Here is an 18,535-nt window from a genome sequence, read left to right as displayed (position 1 = left end):
GAGATAGAGTCTCGCTCTGTCACCCAGGCTGGAGTGCAGTGGCCCGATATCAGCTCACTGCAAGCTCTGCCTCCCGGGTTCACGCCATTATCCTGCCTCAGCCTCCTGAGTAGCTGGGACTACAGGTGCCTGCCACCACGCCCGGCTAATTTTTTCTACTTTTAGTAGAGACGGGGTTTCACCGTGTCAGCCAGGGTGGTCTCGATCTCCTGACCTCATGATCCAACGCCTCGGCCTCCCAAAGTGCTGGGATTACAGGCGTGAGCCACCGCGCCCGGCATAAAATAGATTTTTAATTGTTTTAACATACCACCAACCTTGTCACATGATATTGTCGTTTACCTAAAGCTGAGAAATTAATGAATACTGATTAGGTTTACAAAATTAGGTTCAGCTATCCAGTAAACGCTCAAAATATGGCAATAAAAGAGAACGGGGGTGGGGGGGCGTGGCTCAGGCCTGTGATCCCTGCGCTTTGGAAGGCTGAAGCCGGAGGATCACTGGTACCCACGAGTTCGAGACCAGCCTGGACAACACTGCGAGGCCCCATCTCGACAAAAAAATTTAAATGAAAATATTAGCCCCGCTCAGTGGCGCCCGTCTGTAGTCCCAGCTACTGGGGAGGCTGAGGCGGGAGGATCTCTTGAGCTCAGGAGTTCAAGGCTGCAGTGAGCTACGATCGCGCCACTCCACTCCAGCCTAGGTGACAGACCAAGATCGTGTCTCTAAAAAAGAAAAAAAAAGTCAAGGAGAGAGACTAGGTCACCCAAAAGTGCGCAAAACGCTCAAAAAGGGGTTGGGTTTCCAGCACCCTGTGTGAAGAATCAGAGACCGGAAGTGGGCGCCAAATTCGGAAGTGTGGCAGCAGACAGGAAGTGAAGGGCACTCATTCGCTTGGCTCTCTGTCCCGCCCACTACCCGGAAGTGTGGCCCAGGTCCAGAACGAAGGACGCATGCTCACCTTGTAGCTCAGCCAATCAAAGAGAAGCAAGGCGGGCATTCGGGCGGAAGTAGTGTTTGCAAACAGGAAGGGTGGCAATCCATCTACCAAACCACCGGAGAGTGTCATGGAGGCCTACGAGCAGGTCCAAAAGGGACCCCTGAAGCTGAAAGGCGTCGCAGAGCTGGGAGTGACCAAGCGGTGAGGCCCGAGGGCCCGCGGGATTCCGTCTTCATTCCCCTTAGACCTTTTCTCGGGACCCCTGGCCCTGACCCTCCGACCCGCCCCCTCCTCATGTCTTTTTCCAGGAAGAAGAAAAAGAAGGACAAAGATAAAGCGAAACTCCTGGAAGCAATGGGAACGAGCAAAAAGAACGAGGAGGAGAAGCGGCGCGGTCTGGACAAGCGGACCCCGGCCCAGGCGGCCTTCGAGAAAATGCAGGAGAAGCGGGTGAGCAGAAGCAGAAGGCGGCGGGGAGGTTGGGAACACCTGGCGCCGGGAGACTCGAAATTGGGGTCAGAGCTGGGACGCTCCGAGGGCACGGGAGCGGTCAGAGGAGACCTTAATTACGGGGAGAGGATGCTGTGAGTGAGTGAGAGAAGAGTCACCCTCTGCCGGGGGGAGCTCCAAGGATGAGAAGCCCCCGCTGGCCCTAGTAGGCAGCAGAGAGGGGAGAGCGAGAACTGGCGTTGAAAGGAGCCCAGAGCTGGAAATCCGGGTTTGGATTCCAGTGCTGTGGCTCATTTGCCCTGCGACACTAGGCCAGTGACTTTCTTATTTCCGTGCCTCAGTTTCCTCCTCTGTACGAGTCAGGATAGTACTTGTAAGAGAGTTGGGAACTTGAGAGGAAGTCATGAAAGTAAAAGGCAGTGCATAAATGTTCAGTGGATGCCAGCTCTTGATATTAAATGGCCATGCTCGCCGCTCGAAGTCACCACAAAGTTTGTTTCCAAGACAACTTTGTTTGGCAGATTCAAACATGTTGTATTTTTTTTTTAATTATTTATTTTTGGTGGGGTCAGAGCACTGCAGCCTCTGCCTCCCGGGTTCAAGCAATTCTGCCTCAGCCTCCCAAGTAGCTGGGATTGCAGGCGCCCGCCACCACACCCGGCTAATTTTGGTATTTTTCGTAGAGACGCGGTTTCACCATGTTGGCCAGGCTGATCTCGAACTCCTGATATCAAGTGATCCGCCCACCTCAGCCTCCTAAAGTGCTGGGATTACAGGCGTGAGCCACCGCACCCAGTCTCAGCTGTTGATATTGAATGGCCATGCCCATGACGACTTTGTTTGTATTGTATTTTAAGACTCGATAAATTATTTTTTCTTGATGTTAAACACAATAAATGTGTGCAGTGGAGAACAGAAGAGTTCATAGTAAGATAGATAAACTGGGTCCATTATGCTGGGGAGAGGGAATAATAGTGTAGGTCAGTGATTCTCAACTGGGGGTCCCCTAAGCACATGTGGCAATGTCTGGAAACATTTTTGGTTCTCGACTGGGTTGGGGTGGAGACTGCTGGCAACAGTGGCTAGAGGCCAGGGATGACACCACACACCTGCGATACACAGGACAGCCCACTGCAGCAAAGAATGATCCGGCTCCAAACGTCAGTAGCACCGAGGCTGAGAAACCCTAACCCTGGTCTAGGTGATTCTGTACGGTGACACTGGGGAAAATGGACATTGGGGACAATTAACTCCTTACTCCCAGATCTAATTCAGGCATACAGAAAACATGGATGCACCACCTCTGGCAAGACAGACCTGAGTTTGACTCTGCCTCTACCACAAATTAGTGGTGTGACTCTGGGCAAACCAGTTACCTTTTACTTAAAGTAGCACTAAAGTCTACCTCACAGGGTTGTGGTAAGGATTTAACAAGTCAGACGGGCAGATCACAAAGTCAGGAGTTCAAGACCAGCCTGGCCAACATGGTGAAACCCTGTGTCTACTAAAAATACAAAAATCAGCCGGGTGTGGTGGCGCATGCCTGTAATCCCAGCTACTTGGGAGACTGAGGCAGGAAAATTGCTTGAACCAGTACCCGGGAGGCAGAGGTTGCAGTGAGCTGAGATCATGTCACTGCACTCCAGGCTGGCAACAGAGTAAGACTCCGTCTCGCTCTGTCACCGAGGCTGGAATGAAGTGGCTCGATCTCGGCTCACTGCAACCTCCGCCTCCTGGGTTCAAGTGATTCTCCTGCCTCAGCCTCCTGAGTAGCTGGGATTATAGGCGCCTGTCACCACGCCCATCTAATTTTTTTGTATTTTTAGTAGAGACAGGGTTTCACCCTGTTAGCCAGGCTGTTCTTGAACCCCTGACCTCAGGTGATCCACCTGCCTCAGCCTCCCAAAGTGCTGGGATTAAAGGTGTGAGCCACCACGCCCGGCCTTTTTTAAATTTTTTGAAACAGCCTCGCTCTGTTGCCCAGGCTGGAGTGCATTGGTACGATCTCAGCTCACTGCAACCTCTGCCTCCTGGGTTCAAGCGATTCTCCTGCCTTAGTCTCCTGAGTAGCTGGGACTACAGGTGCCCACCACCATGCCCAGCTAATTTTTGTATTTTTAGTAGAGACGGGGTTTCACCATGTTGGCCAGGCTGGTCTCGCTCTTCTGACCTCAAGCGATTCACCCGCCTTGGCCTCCCAAAGTGCTGGGATTACAGGCATGAACCATCATGCCTGGCCAAGTGAATGCATTTCTTTCCCTTCTAACTCTGAGGCTGTAGTCAGAGGCAGGGCTGAGATTTTATTGCTGGAGCCAGAATGAGAGACTTATGCAGCTATCAAGAGACTAATAATGGGAGCTCGGAGTAGAGCAGTTGTGATGGAGCCAGTGGAAGGTAACAGGTTTGGAATAGGTTTTCAAGGATGAATTCAGGGTTAGCTGTTGGGTTGGATATAAGCTGGGAAAGAAAGAAGAGTCAAGGATGACCAAGATTTTGGGCTGGGCAGTTTGATGAATGAAGGTGCTGTTTACTGGGGTGGGAAGGATTGCAGGTAAAGCAGGTTTTCTGGAGCGGGAGTCGAGCGGGGGCAACCAAAGCTATAGTTTTAAAGAAGGTAAATGCAGTGCCCCAGTAGAAATCCAAGTGGAGTCAGCCAGGCACAGTGGCTCATGCCTGTAATCCCAACATTTTGGGAGGCCGATGTGGGAAGATCACTTGAGCCCAGGAGTTCAAGACTAGCCTGGGCAACATAGCGATACCCTGTCTCTGCAAAAACTAAAATAGTAGCTGGGTGTCACGCCTGTGGGCAGAGCCCAGCCAGGTGCCTGGCATTGTGTGGCAGCTGGACAAGTCAGTGTGGCTTCTCGCAAGGAGACACAGGCTTCGGCTGGGCTCACAGCAGCAGGAAGAGGGACAGAGATGGGCAGGGCGCTCGCCTTAGAAGGAGAATCAGCCAGGTGAGGGCTGACTGGACACAGAAGGAGGTGAGGAGGGAATGAAGGAGAAGAGGGAGGACAGAGAGGAGCAGCCAGATGGCCGCTACCAATAATAGCTCATGATGCTCTGGGTTGACTGGGCTCAGTGGGGTCTGACCTCACTTGGAGTCTGGTGTGGTCAGATGGCAGCTGGGCCTGGAGTCTCTGAAGGTGCAGCTGGGCTGGAGCATCTAAGATGGCTTTGCCACCATATAGCTGGTGCCTCAGTGCTTTTTTTTTTTTTTTTTTTTTTTGAGACAGTCTCATTCTGTTGCCCAGGCTGGAGTGCAATGGCACGATCTCAGCTCACTGTAACCTCCACCTCCCAGGTTCAAGCTATTCTCCTGCCTCAGCCTCCCAAGTAGCCAGGACTACAGGCGCACACCACCACACCTGGCTAATTTTTGTATTTTTAGTAGAGACGGGGTTTCGCCATGTTGGCCAGGCTGGTCTCAAACTCCTGACCTCAAGTGATCCTCCCACCTCGGCCTCCCAAAGTGCTGAGATTACAGACATGAGCCGCCATGCCCCACCTGTCAGTGCTTCTTTCGTGGCCTCTTCCTTCATGTCATCTCATCTTCCAGGTCCTTTCTTTCCAGCAGGGCCATCAGACTTCCTGCACAGCAACTGGCTTCCAAGGGCACAAAGCTAACGCTGCCAGGTCTTACGCATGGACCCAGAACTGGTACTGTGTTCCTTTGAGTTAACTGAGTCCACGGCCAGGTCAGAGTCAGTGCGGCATGGGGACTGCACGAGGGATGAATCATAGGCAGCACAGTTATAGGGGCACCAAAGACTGGGCCACAGTCACCCAGCCAGAAAGTGTGGAGCCAGGCGTGGCCTCAGATCTGTCTGGCTTTATATCCCACACTCCAGCTCTTTTTTTTTTTTTTTTTTTTTGACAGGTTCTGTCTCACTCTGTCACCCAGGCTGGAGTGCATTGGTGCGATCATAGCTCACTGCAGCCTCAACCTCCTGGGTCAAGCAGTCCTCTCACCCCATCCTCTTGAGTAGCTGGGACCACAGGCGTGTGCCACCAAAATCACCTGATTTTTTTGTAGAGTTGGGGTCTCCTTATGTTGCCCAGGCTAGTCTTGAACTCCTGGGCTCAAGCTATCCTCCTGCCTTAGCCTCCCAAAGTGCTGGGATTACAGGCATGAGCCACCGCGCCCAGCCCACACTACCAGCTGCTACCAGATACTGACCTTTCCAGGCGTCATTGAGTGTTTGAAGTGAGGATTGGAGCAGGTCATGGTGCAGGAGGCATATTTCAGAATAACCCTGGGGATGGTCGTGGTCTTGTAGCCCTAACATCGGATGGGAAGTGTCACTTGAGCAGCTGCTCTGTGTCAGGCCCTTTACCGCTCTCTTTCTCAACATTCCTGAAAACCGCTCTGGGACTTTGTTTTCCTCCAAACTGGGAGTGCTAACAGCCACCTCAGGATGCAGGAAGCATGCCGACAGCTCCCAGCAGAGTCTGCTCATGGGTACGCGCTCAGGCATGGCTGGTTCATTTCCTGCCACTCACGAAGCTGGCAAGTGACCTGGGTTCCCCGTTGGACCAGCTTGGGTGGAGTTGAGGGAGGGAGACAAGGCACACAGCCTGAAACCTCCAGCTGTTCTAAATGTGAGAGCCAGTCTGGCCAGGGCTCCGTCTTCCACCCCATGCCAGCCTGGGCTGTGTTGAGCCTGTAAACTCACCTCCATGTCTCTTCTTTCTCCAGCAAATGGAAAGGATCCTAAAGAAAGCATCCAAAACCCACAAGCAGAGAGTGGAGGTGAGTCGCCGTGTCCAGTGGGGGAGACTGAGCCATTCAGGGTCCCAGCTGGGCCCAGAGGCTATCAGCTGGCAGAGGGAGCTGTTGGCATGTTGACAAGAAGGCAAGTTTATCTAACAGAAGTGACACTTCCCCAGGGTTATTCAAAGGGGATCCCAGGGTTCAGGAGTCTGTAAGACCTGGCAGGGTGAGTTTGAGAGGACGGGCTCAGGAGAGAGAGGATGTGGGAGAGGTGGGGCTGGGCAGTGCCACTTCTCCCCAGTACCCCGCTTGGGTCTGCGCTGACACCGGCCTTCTACTCCGCCTTCCCAGGACTTCAACAGACACCTGGACACACTCACGGAGCATTACGACATTCCCAAAGTCAGCTGGACGAAGTAGCCGCCTGCGCCCAGTATGGAGCAGCATCAAGGGTTCGCAAAAGGCCACATTGGGGTTGTGTGTGTTTCCTGTTATATTCTAGAAACATGGCTTTACACACACCCTTGCATCTTCTGCTACAGACTGCTTTTCGAAGCTGTGTACCCTCATTCTGGAACTTGATTAAAGTAAGATTGTCCTTGTACTCAGCTTAGGCTTCTTGGCAACATACAGAAGATACACCCTTTTCGTTTGGATGGAAAGTTTCCAAGTTTATCCAGAGGTAAAGCCCATTGTGTGTCTGTGTCACGTAAAAATGTTTTCACCCCTGAGTTGCATGCAACGCTCTGAGGCCAGCCAGCTGTCTTCTCCTGGATGAGACAGACTCCAGAGGATAAGGAGCTACGCCGTGGTGGCCTGCAGTATGCAGAGCCCCGCAGGACCCAGTATAGGCGCCCTTCCAAGCTTCCTCTAGCTTTGGGCCTGTGCTGTCCCCTGCAGGCCCCAGGGAAGCCACTTGCAACTCTGTGGCCTTCAGACTTCCTCCTCAGCCACCTGGCCACTGAGATAGCGTAGCCTGGGTAATGGAACAGCCACCTAAGGCAAGAATGGAATGGACACACCTTGCTCCTTTCTGAGCCCGTTTCCCAAAACCCCCTTTCCAGGTGCTTCTAATGGGTGTTGCCATAGCAGACATTGCTAATGCATCACAGCATTCTTTGAAATGGAACCCAGACACAGCCTGCCTCTCAATCCTCAGCTGGGGGCTCCTAGCAGCCTCTTGTATTTACTCAGAGTTGACACATCACACGGATCCTGTTTGGCATTCCTCCCTTCCGGACACCTCAGGGGTGACAGGACCAGGGCAGAGCCCCAGTACAAACAGACAAGGCTGCAGTCAAATGGGAGGGTCCAGGGGTCCGGGTTGGAGGACTGGGATCTTGTAGGGCCTGTGCATCCTGGTTGAGGATCAAACCACATACGTTATTGGGAGAAACGATCTCTGTTGACATAGATATTGAAAGAATAATGAAGGCAGAAGAGAAAAACGAAGTGTGGAATTTGGGGTTGTCCTGTGTAAATTACACAATAAAGCAAAAGCCAGTTATTACAAGTCTGAGTGTCTTCTTTTTTTTTTTTTTTTTTTTTCCCCAGACAGAGTCTCACTCTCTTGCCCAGGCTGGAGTGCAGTGGCGTAATCTTGGCTCACTGCAACCTCCACTTGCCAGGTTCAAGTGATTATCCTGCCTCAGCCTCCCAAGTAGCTGGGACTACAAGCAACCGTGACTACGCCTGGCTGATTTTTGTATTTTTAGTTAGAAACGGGATTTCTCCACATTGGCCAGGCTGGTCTCAAACTCCTGACCTCAAGTGATCTGCCCGCCTCAGCCTCCCGAAGTGCTGAGTGTCCTCTTATAGGCTGTTTGTCACCAAAATGTCTTTTGGATTTGTGGCATGGAAAAATATTCGTACTGGAAAACGGCAACTCAGGTGGAAAAATTTTGATGGCACATCTGTTGCCTCCTATGGGTCACACCTAAGAGAGATGACACACACTCTCATTAGCAGTGGCTTTTGCCAGTGATTCTCCCATGGCCTGGTGGAAAGATGGTTTCAGACCTTTTCCATCCACAATCTAGCAGCAGGAGTCTGCATTATGTACTACTGTGGAAACCCTTTATTAGTATAGTGGAAAGGTAGTTATTTCAGTTCTTCCCCTGCATCAGCACTAAACCAAAAAGGAGGCCGTCCCATGAAATCTGCCACTGCAAGTGGGCCTCTTCAAAACAACAGCAATTTTTTAATGCTATTTTTATTTTATCTTTTTCAGATGGAGTCTTACTCTGTTGCCCAGGCTGCAGTGCAATGACGTGATCTCGGCTCACTGCAACCTCCACCTCCCAGGTTCAAGCAATTCTCCTGCCCCAGCCTCCCAAGTAGCTAGGATTACAGGTGTGTACCACCACGCCTGGCTAATTTTTGTATTTTCAGTAGTAACAGGGTTTCACCATTTTGGCCAGGATGGTTTTGATCTCTTGACCTCATGATCCACCCGCCTCGGCCTCCCAAAGTGCTAGGATTATAGGTGTGAGCCACCACGCCCAGCCAAAAATTTATTTATCACACCCCTGTGGGTTGACTGTGCTTGGCTGGAGGATTCTGTTCCATGGAGTGTGGTTCAGTTCACTCGTTTAGTTGTGTTGGCTTTCCTGGGGCCAGAAAGTCCAGGGTGGCATTTCACCCTCCAGGATGTCCCTCCACATAGCCTATTTCTTTATTATTATTGTTGTTATTATTTATTTATTTTGAGACAGAGTCTCGCTGTGTCGCCCAGGCTGGAGTGCAGTGGTGTGATCTCAGCTCACTGCAACCTCCCCCTCCCTGGTTCAAGTGACTCCTGCCTCAGCCTCCTGAGTAGCTGGAATTGCAGGCACCCACCACCACGCCCGGCTAATTTTTGTATGTTAGTAAAGACACAGTTTTACCATGTTGGCCAGGCTGGTCTCGAACTCCTGACCTCAAGTGAGTCACCCGCCTCAGCCTCCCAAAGTGCTGGAATTACAGACATCAGCCACTGCGCCTGGCCTACATAGCCTATTTCGGTGGCCAAAACAAGCTACGTAGCCAAACCCGGAGTCTGGCAGAGAACTCCACAAGGGCATGAACACTAGGAGGTGTGGTTTACTGGGATCCAATACCTTAACAGTCCACCACCGCTGTCCTCAAGTTTACATTAGAATCACCTGGGGAGCATTAAAAACCGCCAAGGCCTGGTGCCAGGCACAGTGGTACGTATGCAAATGTAATCCCAGCTGCTCAGGAGGCTGAGGCCGGAGGGTTGCCTGAGCCCAGGAGTTCAAAGCAAGCCTGGAGAACAGAGATTCTTATTGTGTGTGGGGGGTGTTATGGCAGGCCAGGTCTCACTAATGCAGGCCTCCAGCCTTGGTAATGACTGTTTCAGTACTGACTGACTGGTTACTTTTTTTTTTTTCTTGGAGATGGCATTTCGCTTTTGTCCCCCAGGCTGGAGTGCATTGGTGCGATCTCGGCTCACTGCAACTCTGCCTCCCGGGTTCAAGCAATTCTCCTGCCTCTCAGCCTCTGGAGTAGCTGGGATAACAGGCATGCACCACCATGCCCAGCTAATTTTTGTATTTCTAGTAGAGACAGGGTTTCAGTATGTTGGCCAGGCTGGTCTCAAACTCCCGACCTCAGGTGATCCACCTGCCTCAGCCTCCCAAAGTGCTGAGATTACAGGCGTGAACCACCATGCCCAGCCAAGAGAGGTTTTTGATGCTAATTGCCCAGTGATTAAGCTCTGGAAGGAATCTGATGACATGTCAGGGCTGGTTTTTTATTTTTATTTTTTATTTATTTTTTTTTTTTGAGATGGGGTCTCATTCTGTTGCCCAGGCTGGAGGGCAATGGTGTGATCATGGCTCACTGCAGCTTTGACCTCCCAGGCTCAAGTGATCCTCCCACTTCGACCTCCTGAGTAGCTGGGATCACAACTGCACATCACCATACCCAGCTGATTTATTTATTTCTTTGTAGAGACAGGGTCTCCTTGTGTTGCCCAGGTCTCAAACTACTGGCCTCAACCTCAAGTGATCCTCCTGCCTCGGCCTCCCAAAGTGTTGGGATTGTGGGCGTAAGCCACCAGGCCCGGCCACAACTGTGACTTTCTACTGCTAAGGAAGAACATCAGGGTCTGTACAGCAAGAGTTAACAGAAATAGACGCGATATGTAACAAACCCTATTGGACCTAGTCTCCTATTTTGCCCAATTTATTGTAATGTTTTAGAGATTGTTATGTTTACTCTGTTGCCCAGGCTGGAGTACAGTGATGCCACTATAGCTCACTGCAGCCTTGACAGCCTCCCAGGTTCAAGTGATTCTCCTGTTTCAGCCTCCCAAGTAGCTGGGACTACAAGTGTGTGCCACCACGCTCAGCTAATTTTTGTATTTTTTGTAGAGATGGGGTTTCATCATGTTCCCCAGGCTAGTCTGAAACTCCTGGGCTCAAGCGATCCTCCTGTCTCTGTCTTCCAAAGTGCTTGGATTACAGGCATGAGCCATAGCACCAAGCAACTTTTTTTTTTTTGAGACTCAATCTCAAAAAAATAAAATAAGAAAGATCATACCTATTATGACACACCAGGGTTTCTCAAATTTTGTTTCCTATTAGTATCACCTGGGGAGCTTGGAAAAAATCCCAATAACCAGGCTGGGTGCAGTGGCTCAGCACTTTGGGAGGCCAAGGCGAGCAGATCACTTGAGCCCAGGTGTTTGAGACCAGCCTGGGCAACATGGGGGAACCCCATCTGGTATAAAAAATTGGCCAAAATTAAGCCCTGGGCCCAACATGGGTGGAAACCCCCATCTTTACTAAAGAATCTCAAAAAAATCAAAATGATCCGGCCCTAGTGGCACACATTTGTAGTCCCAGCTACTCAGGAGGCTGAGGTGGGAGGACCGCTTGAACCCAGGAGGCAGAGGTTGCAATGAGCTGCTGAGATTGCGCCACTGCACTCCGGCCTGGGTGACAGAGCGAGACCCTGTTTCAAAAAAAAAAGCAAAATTAGCTGGCCTTGATGGTGTGCATCTGTAGTCCCAGCTGAGTCAAGGAGGCAGAGGTTGCAGTGAGCCGAGATTGCAAGATTGCGCCAGTGCCTCCAGCCTGGTGACAGGATAAGACCCTGCCTCAAAAATAAAAAAAGAAAAGAAAAGAAAAGAAGGCCAGGCGCAGTGGCTCACATCCCAGCACTTTGGAAGGCTTAGGCGGGCGCCTCACAAGGTCAAGAGATCAAGACCATCCTGGCCAGCATGGTGAAACCCCATCTCTACTAAAAATACAAAAATCAGCTGGGCATGGTGGCGGGCGCCTGTAGTCCCAGCTACTTGGGAGGCTGAGGCAGGAGAATCGCTTGAATCTGGGAGGCAGAGGTTGCAGTGAGCCGAGATCGTGTCACTGCACGCCAACCTGGTGACAGAGTGAGACTCTGTCTCAAAATTAAAAAAAAAATAAAAAAAAGAAAAATCCCAATAACCAAACCCTGGCCCAGACCAATTAAAACAGAATCTCTATACATGGGTTTCAGGCCTCAGTGGTTCTTACTGTGTGTGTTGTATTGGGGGGACTTTTGAGACCCCCACTCCTAACCTGTTCCCAGACCAAACTGAGGGTTGGGCTTCTATTTCTCACACCCCAATAATGAGACACAGATGAACTAAGGAGGAAGAGAGTTTTTATTTCTGTAACTGGTTACAGGGTTCTGGAAAATATCACCAGACCAACTCAAAATTACAAAGTCTTCCAGAGCTCATATACCTTCTAAGCTATATGTCTGCGTGTAAGTGTGCATTCATCTAAAGATGTAAGTAAGTTATTATAGTCTTTTAACCTATAACTAAGATCTGAGTCCTGAAGACCTTCCTCTGGAGCCTCAGTAAATTTACTTAATCTAAGTGGGTCCAGGTGCTGGAGTGATTACCCTTATCTTGTCTCCTGCTAAATCATGGAGGTTTGGGGGGGTTCCTTCAAACCCCAATAAACTTGCTTGTGGAGGCCTGAGGAGTTTCTTCAGACCGCCAATAAGGCGTGTTTAATCCTAAAAGGGTCATGTTAAGAATTCCTTCGTTATCTTGTCATGCTTCAAGGCCCAGGAAAGGCCTAGGCACAACTCTGGGTGGGCTTTTGTTACATCCCAGCCTTTGTATAAGGCACTGGCTCTCTTATCTTTTAATATTTAACTTAACCCTTGTAATCCCAGCACTTTGGGAGGCTGAGGTGGGTGGATCACCTGAGGTCAGGAGTTTGAGACAAGCCTGGCCAACATGGTGAAACCACGTCTCTACTAAAAATACAAAAATTAGCCGGGCGTGGTGGCATGTGCCTGTAATCCCAGCCACTTGAGAGGCTGAGAGGCAGGAGAATCGCTTGAACCCGGGAGGCAGAGGTTGCAGTGAGCCGAGATCGTGCCGTTGCACTCCAGCCTGGGTTGACACAGTGAAACTCCGTCTCAAAAAAAAAAAAGCGAAAAACAAAAACCCTCTCTTGGCTGCTTGCTCTCTCTGTGCCTTGTGCAAGAATCCTTCCAGCCCAGGAGTCACTTAGCAGTCTTCAAACATTCCAGTTTGCTTCTCTAGAGTTTCGGTCACATTTCTTTCCTAAGCAAAGACTATATAATTACCGAGTTGCAAAAATCATCTTTCCAAACGCCAAAACGGAGATAAGAGAGAAAATAAAAGATGTGAGAGGCAGGCATCCTGGGTAAATCACTCTGGTATTGCAGGGTTGGAATCCCCAGGGTACTATGATGGCTAGCTGGAACAGAATGCAGGCATTTCTCCAAAGCCCAAGAGTTCATAAAAGCAAATTAGATATGATTCAATGGATTAATCAAGGGCCACCAGTTGCATTACCGATTACTAACTTTGCAGAAATGAAACACGGTACATTGGGTCAAGGTTTGGTGAGGCTGGTTTTCATAACATTCCAGGCAATAAACAGGCACGCTCATTCACTGACAAATGTTGACAATGACAGGTGGTGACTGTTGATAAGGTTTGATTGCCATTCAGAAAGTTTGACCTCTTTCCAAGTAACCACGGCCTTACCTCTCTCTTTTGAGCTTATCACAATTGGTGACTGTACACTTGTTTCATAGACTTCCCCAACAGACTGTGAGCTCCATAGGGCTGGGCCCCAGGTCGGCTCTCTCGCCTAACTCGGCCCACGGGAGGCCGTTTCCAGCTGCTCTGGCTCCACAGCTCAGCCTGGCAGCCGCCACTTGGTGCCCCGATTTGGTCGGCCCCGCCCCACCGGGCCTAACTTCCGGGATGCTTCAGGCGGGAGCAAGAAACATGGTCACATACGACGTAATGCGCATGCGCACAGTCCGTCCTGCGCCTGCGCATTCCTGACAGCGCCTCCCGGACCGGACATAACGGTCCCCGCGCGGCTCCCAGAACCGGAAGTGGAGGTGAACTGTCGCGGGCGGCGCCCGGCCTTGCTCAACGCCCGGCATTCCCCAACGTCGCTGCCGCCGCCACCTCCCTCGGCCGCTGCCGAGGCCTTCTGCAGCCACCATGTCCGCCAGCGCCGTCTACGTGCTGGACCTGAAGGGCAAGGTACTGAGGGCTCCCCACCCTCCCTGTTGCCAAGCAACCGGCGGGGGCCTCCGCCCGCGGGGGACCCACCCTGTTGCTAGGTAACCGGCTTATGAGCCCCACCCTGGTGTGAGGCAGAGAGGCCGGTAGACCTCACCTGAGAGCCCCATCCTGTTTCTGGGTAACCGGGCGGGGGTCTTAAGTGGGTAATCCCCGCGCTGTTGCTAGGTAACGCGGTGGGCTGCAGCCACCGCGTTGCCAGGTAACTGACTGCACCGCCCTCTGCTCCCTGGCGCCGGGGCCGGGGGCTCGGGCCTCGGTGGAGGACCCAGAAGGGGGACCGCAGCCGGCCTCGGAGCCAGGCAGGGCGCCCAGGCGCTGCGCGACCCTTGGCCGGGGGTAGCGAGGCGTGGCGGGGACTGGGTGCTCTCGAGCCAGTCCCGCCTTCTCAGGGCGTTGCAGCTTCTGTTTATCGTGCACTTTCTCTCAGTAGGAATTTCTCCACGTTCATTGTGATAGTGAGTTACAAGGGTTAGGTGAGGTGAGTGGTGATCACGAGTGCCATTTTATAGAGGGAGAAACTGAGGCACGGAGAGGTGAAGCAACCTGACCAAGGTCACAATGGTCACAGAGAAGTAGCAAGTCTAGGAGTCCGATCCAGAATCATTTGTTTATTCAGCTGATATCTGGGGAGCACCTACTAATGCCAGGCAGGGTACTAAGCCTGGGGTCGATTTGTGTTTAGCAAAAAACAGTCCCTTTTTTTTTTTCTTTTTGAGATAGTGTCATGCTCAGTCGTCCAGTCTGGAATGCAGTGGTGTGATCTCCACTCACTGCAACCTCCGCTTCCCAGGTTCAAGCAATTCTGCCTCAGCCTCCCAAGTAGCTGGGATTACAGGCACCCGCCACTACGCCCAGCTAAATTTTGTATTTTTAGTAGAGACGGGGTTTCACCATGTTGACCAGGCTGGTCTCGAACTCTTGACCTCAAGTGATCCACCTGTCTCACCCTCCCAAAGTGCTGGGATTACAGGCGTGAGTCATGTGCCAGGGCTGAACAATGTGTGTTCTTACGGTAGTCACAGGCTGGTAGGGGAGATGGATACCCATCTCCAAAAACACAAATAAATGTCAATTGCAGTGGTGGGGCGGGGCGAGTGTGTTATACAGACAGTCAGCCTCAGCCCGAGGATGAGAGAGGGTTTCCCTGAGGAGGGGTGACAAATGGACCTGAGACACCAGGGAGCTGGACATAAACTAGAACCCGGGCATCTTCCCCAGAGGATCTGAGAAACTTAAAGAAGGGATTGTCCCCGCCTTTTAGAAATGGTCATCTGCCTTCTCCCAAGTCCATCCCAGGTGCAAGGCAGGTGGCTGCCTGGCCTGTTGCATGTGGAAGCAACAAGAACCGGTCCAACAGTGTGAAGCCCAGCATTGATCAGTGAGAGAAACAAACGTGGGTGTCAGGTCCTAGGTGAGGCGGGCAGGGGTGTGCCCTAAAGCAGCTGAGAGTGAAGAGGTGAAGTGGCTGCCCCTTCCCGCCCCACCCCACCCCCAGCACTTTCCTGAAGTCCCTTGAGTGGGTGCCTGCTCTGGAAGCCACCCAAAGTCAATAACTGGTGAGACCCAGTGCTGGGCTTCCTTCCCCCACCTTCTTGGAAGGAGGGAAGACACCCATCTTAGAGCACGCCAGGGGCTGGGTGGTGCGGTGTACCCTGAGTCCTGGTGGAATGAGTCTTGCTTCCGCCTTGGCCACTGCCTCCCCAGAGGTGCCAGTGGGCTGCCTGTCTTGGCTTGCTTATTCTTTCAGCAAACATTTCATGAGCACTAGCATGCACCCTGCCCTGTGCCAGGCACAGGGTGTCCATTGGCGCCGTGGCTGTGGTGTTAGGGGCAAGCTCAAAACCCATCCCTGCTGCTCAGCTGTGTGCCCTGGGACAGGCACCTTCTCCTCTCCGAGCCTCGCTTTCCTCACTGGTCAAAAGAGGCTTTTATGGAGTTATTGTGCAGATTTGCTGAGCAGATGCGTGAGACAGGCTCAGCACCACCCATGGTCCATGTTAGCTTTCCCAGGCCTCTCGGTCTAGCAGGGGAGTCATCTAGAAGCAGAGACATTACCACACAGTTGGATCCAGGCAGCCACAGGGTCAGGAACAAGGTCCCAAGTCCTGCAGTTGCTCAACATCATCTTTAGCCAGTGGAAGGGGGAGGTGGTTATGAAAGGCTCCCTGGAAGAGGGCGACGCTGGGAGTGGGTTTGGAAGGTGACCAGGCATGATCATGTGGAAAAGAGGTGTTGCAAGGGGCAGCCTGCTGGGGCTGCCAAGCCAGAAGTCCTGGCTAATGCTGCGATGGGAGAGAGGAACCAAGAGGACCACTTCAATTCCAACCAGGAGCCACTGTGAGGAGACCGTAGCCCAGAGAGGCATGATCAGACCTGCCTTTCAGAAAGCTCCCCAAGGCAGCTGTGGGCTTCCCTCTCTTCCTCTGCAACCGTGATGCCCTTTCTTATTCCACGACCCATGGACCTCCTGTTTCCAAAGTCGGCCTCGTGAACCGACTGCATTTAATCAAAAATAAAGCACAGAGAAATTCATGGCCATGTGTCTGGTCACTGAGGACACCAGCGTGGCCACACTGGGCTGGGAGGAAGCTGTCCTAGTAGGAAGCTTCTCCACTTTATCTAGCTGGCTTCTCAGCAGCTTCCGACACCACTAACCACCTCCTTTTCAGCGCTCCCTTCCGCTTCCAGGAGGCTGTGCTCTGGGGGGTTTTCTCCTGTTTCTTGCACTGCCTACTTTCCTCCTTTTCTGCCCTCCCCAGGGCTGTGGAGCGGCTCAGGCCTACGCGTGCCTCCCCATGCTGTCACTCTTCCCAGGTGGACTCTGACTCATGTCCATGGGCTGGTGACTCGACTTTGTTCACAGCATTTCTCTGGAGATCCACTGGCCTCTGGGGCACTAGAGAGGTCCTGCCGCCACCACAAATTCAGCATTTCTCTAAATGCACTCCCCATACCTGCTCTCTCTCCACCTCAGTGATGCCATCACCCATTGAGCCATCTGCACGGGAGACCTGGACATTATCCTCATCTCCTTTTTCTCCTCACCCCCGTATTCACTCCACAAATGTTTACTGAGCACCTACTATGGGCCAGGCCCCGTTCTGGGTGCTGGAACACAGCTGTGAATGAGACAGGAGTAGTCGCTGTCCTCAGGGGATGTCAGACAATAAACGAGGATAGAAATAAATGTATAACGCAGCAGGTGATAGGGATAAAGCAGGGGTCAGGGTACAGAGGGATGGGACATGATCTCAGCCAGAGCAAGCAGGGAGGACTTCTTTTTTTTTCTTCTTTTTTTTTTTTTTTTTTTTTTTTTTTTTTTTGAGACGGAGTTATGTTCTATCACCCAAGCTGGAGTGCAATGGCACAATCTCGGCTCACTGCAACCTCTGCCTCCCGAGTTCAAGTGATTCTCCTGCCTCAGCCCCCCAAGTAGCTGGGACTACAGGCGCACACCACCACGCCTGGCTAATTTTGTATTTTTAATAGAGACCAGGTTTCACCATATTGGTCAGGCTGGTCTCAAACTCCTGACTTCAGATGATCCACCCGCCTCGGCCTCCCAAAGTGCTGGGATTACAGGCATGAGCCACCGCGCCCAGCTGGGAGGACTTCTTAGAGGAGGTGTTATTTGAGCTGAGGCTTGAGAAATGAGAAAAGCCAGGTCAGGGCAAAGGCCCGAGGTGGGAACAGATGTGGATCACTCAGAGACCAGCTAAGGGGCCAGGCTGGAGCGGAGTGAACCAGGGCAGTGCAGGCAGAGAGGCGTCAGAGGGGCTGTGAGGAGCCAGACCACGCCGGTCCTTGGGAGCCACAGGGACGGGCTTGGGCTTTGTTCTCAGTGCTGGGGAGGCTGGGGTAGGTGGCAGTTCAGCAGTTGGGGAGAGACCTTGTCTGGCTTCTGTGTAGGAAGAGCCCTGTCACCCTTTGTGAGGAAGGACCTGGGGGGTCAAGAGTGACAGCAGGGGGAGGGGCTGTTCCCTCAACACGTCATCACCTGCCTCCCTCCAATCAGTTCCACAGGCCACGAAGCAGACACTAGGAAAGGAAGGTGCCACCCCGCACACTCCCAGTCTCGCCTTGAGAGAATAAAGGCAGCGAGGGATGAAGTGCTAAGTTCTGAGGCAGGTGGTTCCCAAGATGGTCAGTGCCGCGATGGCCTTCTCAGCGCATTGCTGAGTCCTGTAGCTGGCTGTCCTGCAGGCCCCAAGAGCTGCAGCTGCTCCAGGCAGCGTCTCCAACCACAGCCATGCCCAGGCTAGCAAAACTTCCGACCTCCTTTTTATTCTTTAATGAGGTATAATTCACATTAATAACCTGCACTTATCTAAAGTGTACAATTTGATGAGCTCAGTCATGTGGGAAGCCATAACCACACATTCCATCACCCCCGAAAGCTTCATCACGCCCCTTTGCTGTCCAGCCCCATCCCTAGGCAGCCACCGATGTGTTTTTCAACACCATTTTCTAGGATTTTATACACGTGCAGTCAGGCAGGATGAGCTCTCATTTGGTTTCTCTCAGCCAGCACAGTGATTCTGATGCGCCTGTGTATCGGGAGTCCGATCCCTTTTGTTGCTGAGGCGTGCTTCTCATGGCGTGCACTGACACAGTTTGTTTCTAGTTCACCTGCTGAAGGACATTGGTGTTGTTTCTAGTCTGGGTCTGTTTCAATTAAAGCTGCTGTTAAGATTCTCATGCTAGTGTTTGTGCAGACATATGGTTTCATTTCTCTTGGGTAAATACCAGAGAGAGGAATGACTGGATCGTATGGTAACTCCGGGTGTCACTTTTTGAGAAACTGCCAGACTACACCAAAGTAGTTGTCCCATTTTCCATTCCTATCAGCAGTGGA

At 51.9% G+C, this 18,535-nt stretch overlaps 2 protein-coding genes across 4 annotated transcripts in view; both read left to right on the top strand.

Moving 5' to 3' along the window:
• Positions 1–1,008: 1,008 nt before the first annotated feature.
• Positions 1,009–7,617, top strand: FAM32A (family with sequence similarity 32 member A). 2 transcript variants are annotated; one of them, XR_004031999.1, is made up of 5 exons: positions 1,009–1,141; positions 1,249–1,390; positions 6,090–6,143; positions 6,456–6,786; positions 7,169–7,617. XR_004031999.1 is itself a non-coding variant. In XM_003275943.4 (4 exons), the coding sequence occupies exons 1-4, from the start codon at positions 1,068–1,070 to the stop codon at positions 6,522–6,524; spliced, it is 339 nt and encodes a 112-aa protein (XP_003275991.1). In that variant the 5' UTR covers positions 1,009–1,067; the 3' UTR covers positions 6,525–7,617. The 2 variants fall into 2 exon arrangements, 1 of the variants encoding a protein (XP_003275991.1); XM_003275943.4 differs by having other exon boundaries at positions 6,456–7,617.
• A 5,784-nt stretch (positions 7,618–13,401) lies between these two features.
• Positions 13,402–18,535, top strand: part of AP1M1 (adaptor related protein complex 1 subunit mu 1) — a 37,977-nt gene continuing 32,843 nt past the window's right edge. For both annotated transcript variants that reach the window (XM_003275944.4, XM_003275945.4), the window contains exon 1: positions 13,402–13,638. In XM_003275944.4, coding sequence (XP_003275992.2) covers positions 13,597–13,638 — 42 coding nt within the window. In that variant the 5' untranslated portion in view covers positions 13,402–13,596. The remainder of the gene's footprint in view (positions 13,639–18,535) is intronic.

The sequence above is a fragment of the Nomascus leucogenys genome, chromosome 10 (assembly GCF_006542625.1).
Source record: "Nomascus leucogenys isolate Asia chromosome 10, Asia_NLE_v1, whole genome shotgun sequence".
Lineage (NCBI taxonomy): Eukaryota > Metazoa > Chordata > Mammalia > Primates > Hylobatidae > Nomascus > Nomascus leucogenys.
This window is presented reverse-complemented; position numbering and strand designations above follow the sequence as displayed.

What these genes read in the sequence shown, in the direction of transcription:
- FAM32A (XM_003275943.4), top strand. Translation starts at nt 1,068, where the DNA reads ATGGAGGCCTACGAGCAGGTCCAAAAGGGACCCCTGAAGCTGAAAGGC. An exon ending in AGAAAATGCAGGAGAAGCGG is followed by an intron (nt 1,391 to 6,089) that starts GTGAGCAGAAGC and finishes TTCTTTCTCCAG; the next exon opens with CAAATGGAAAGGATCCTAAA. An exon ending in CCCACAAGCAGAGAGTGGAG is followed by an intron (nt 6,144 to 6,455) that starts GTGAGTCGCCGT and finishes CCGCCTTCCCAG; the next exon opens with GACTTCAACAGACACCTGGA.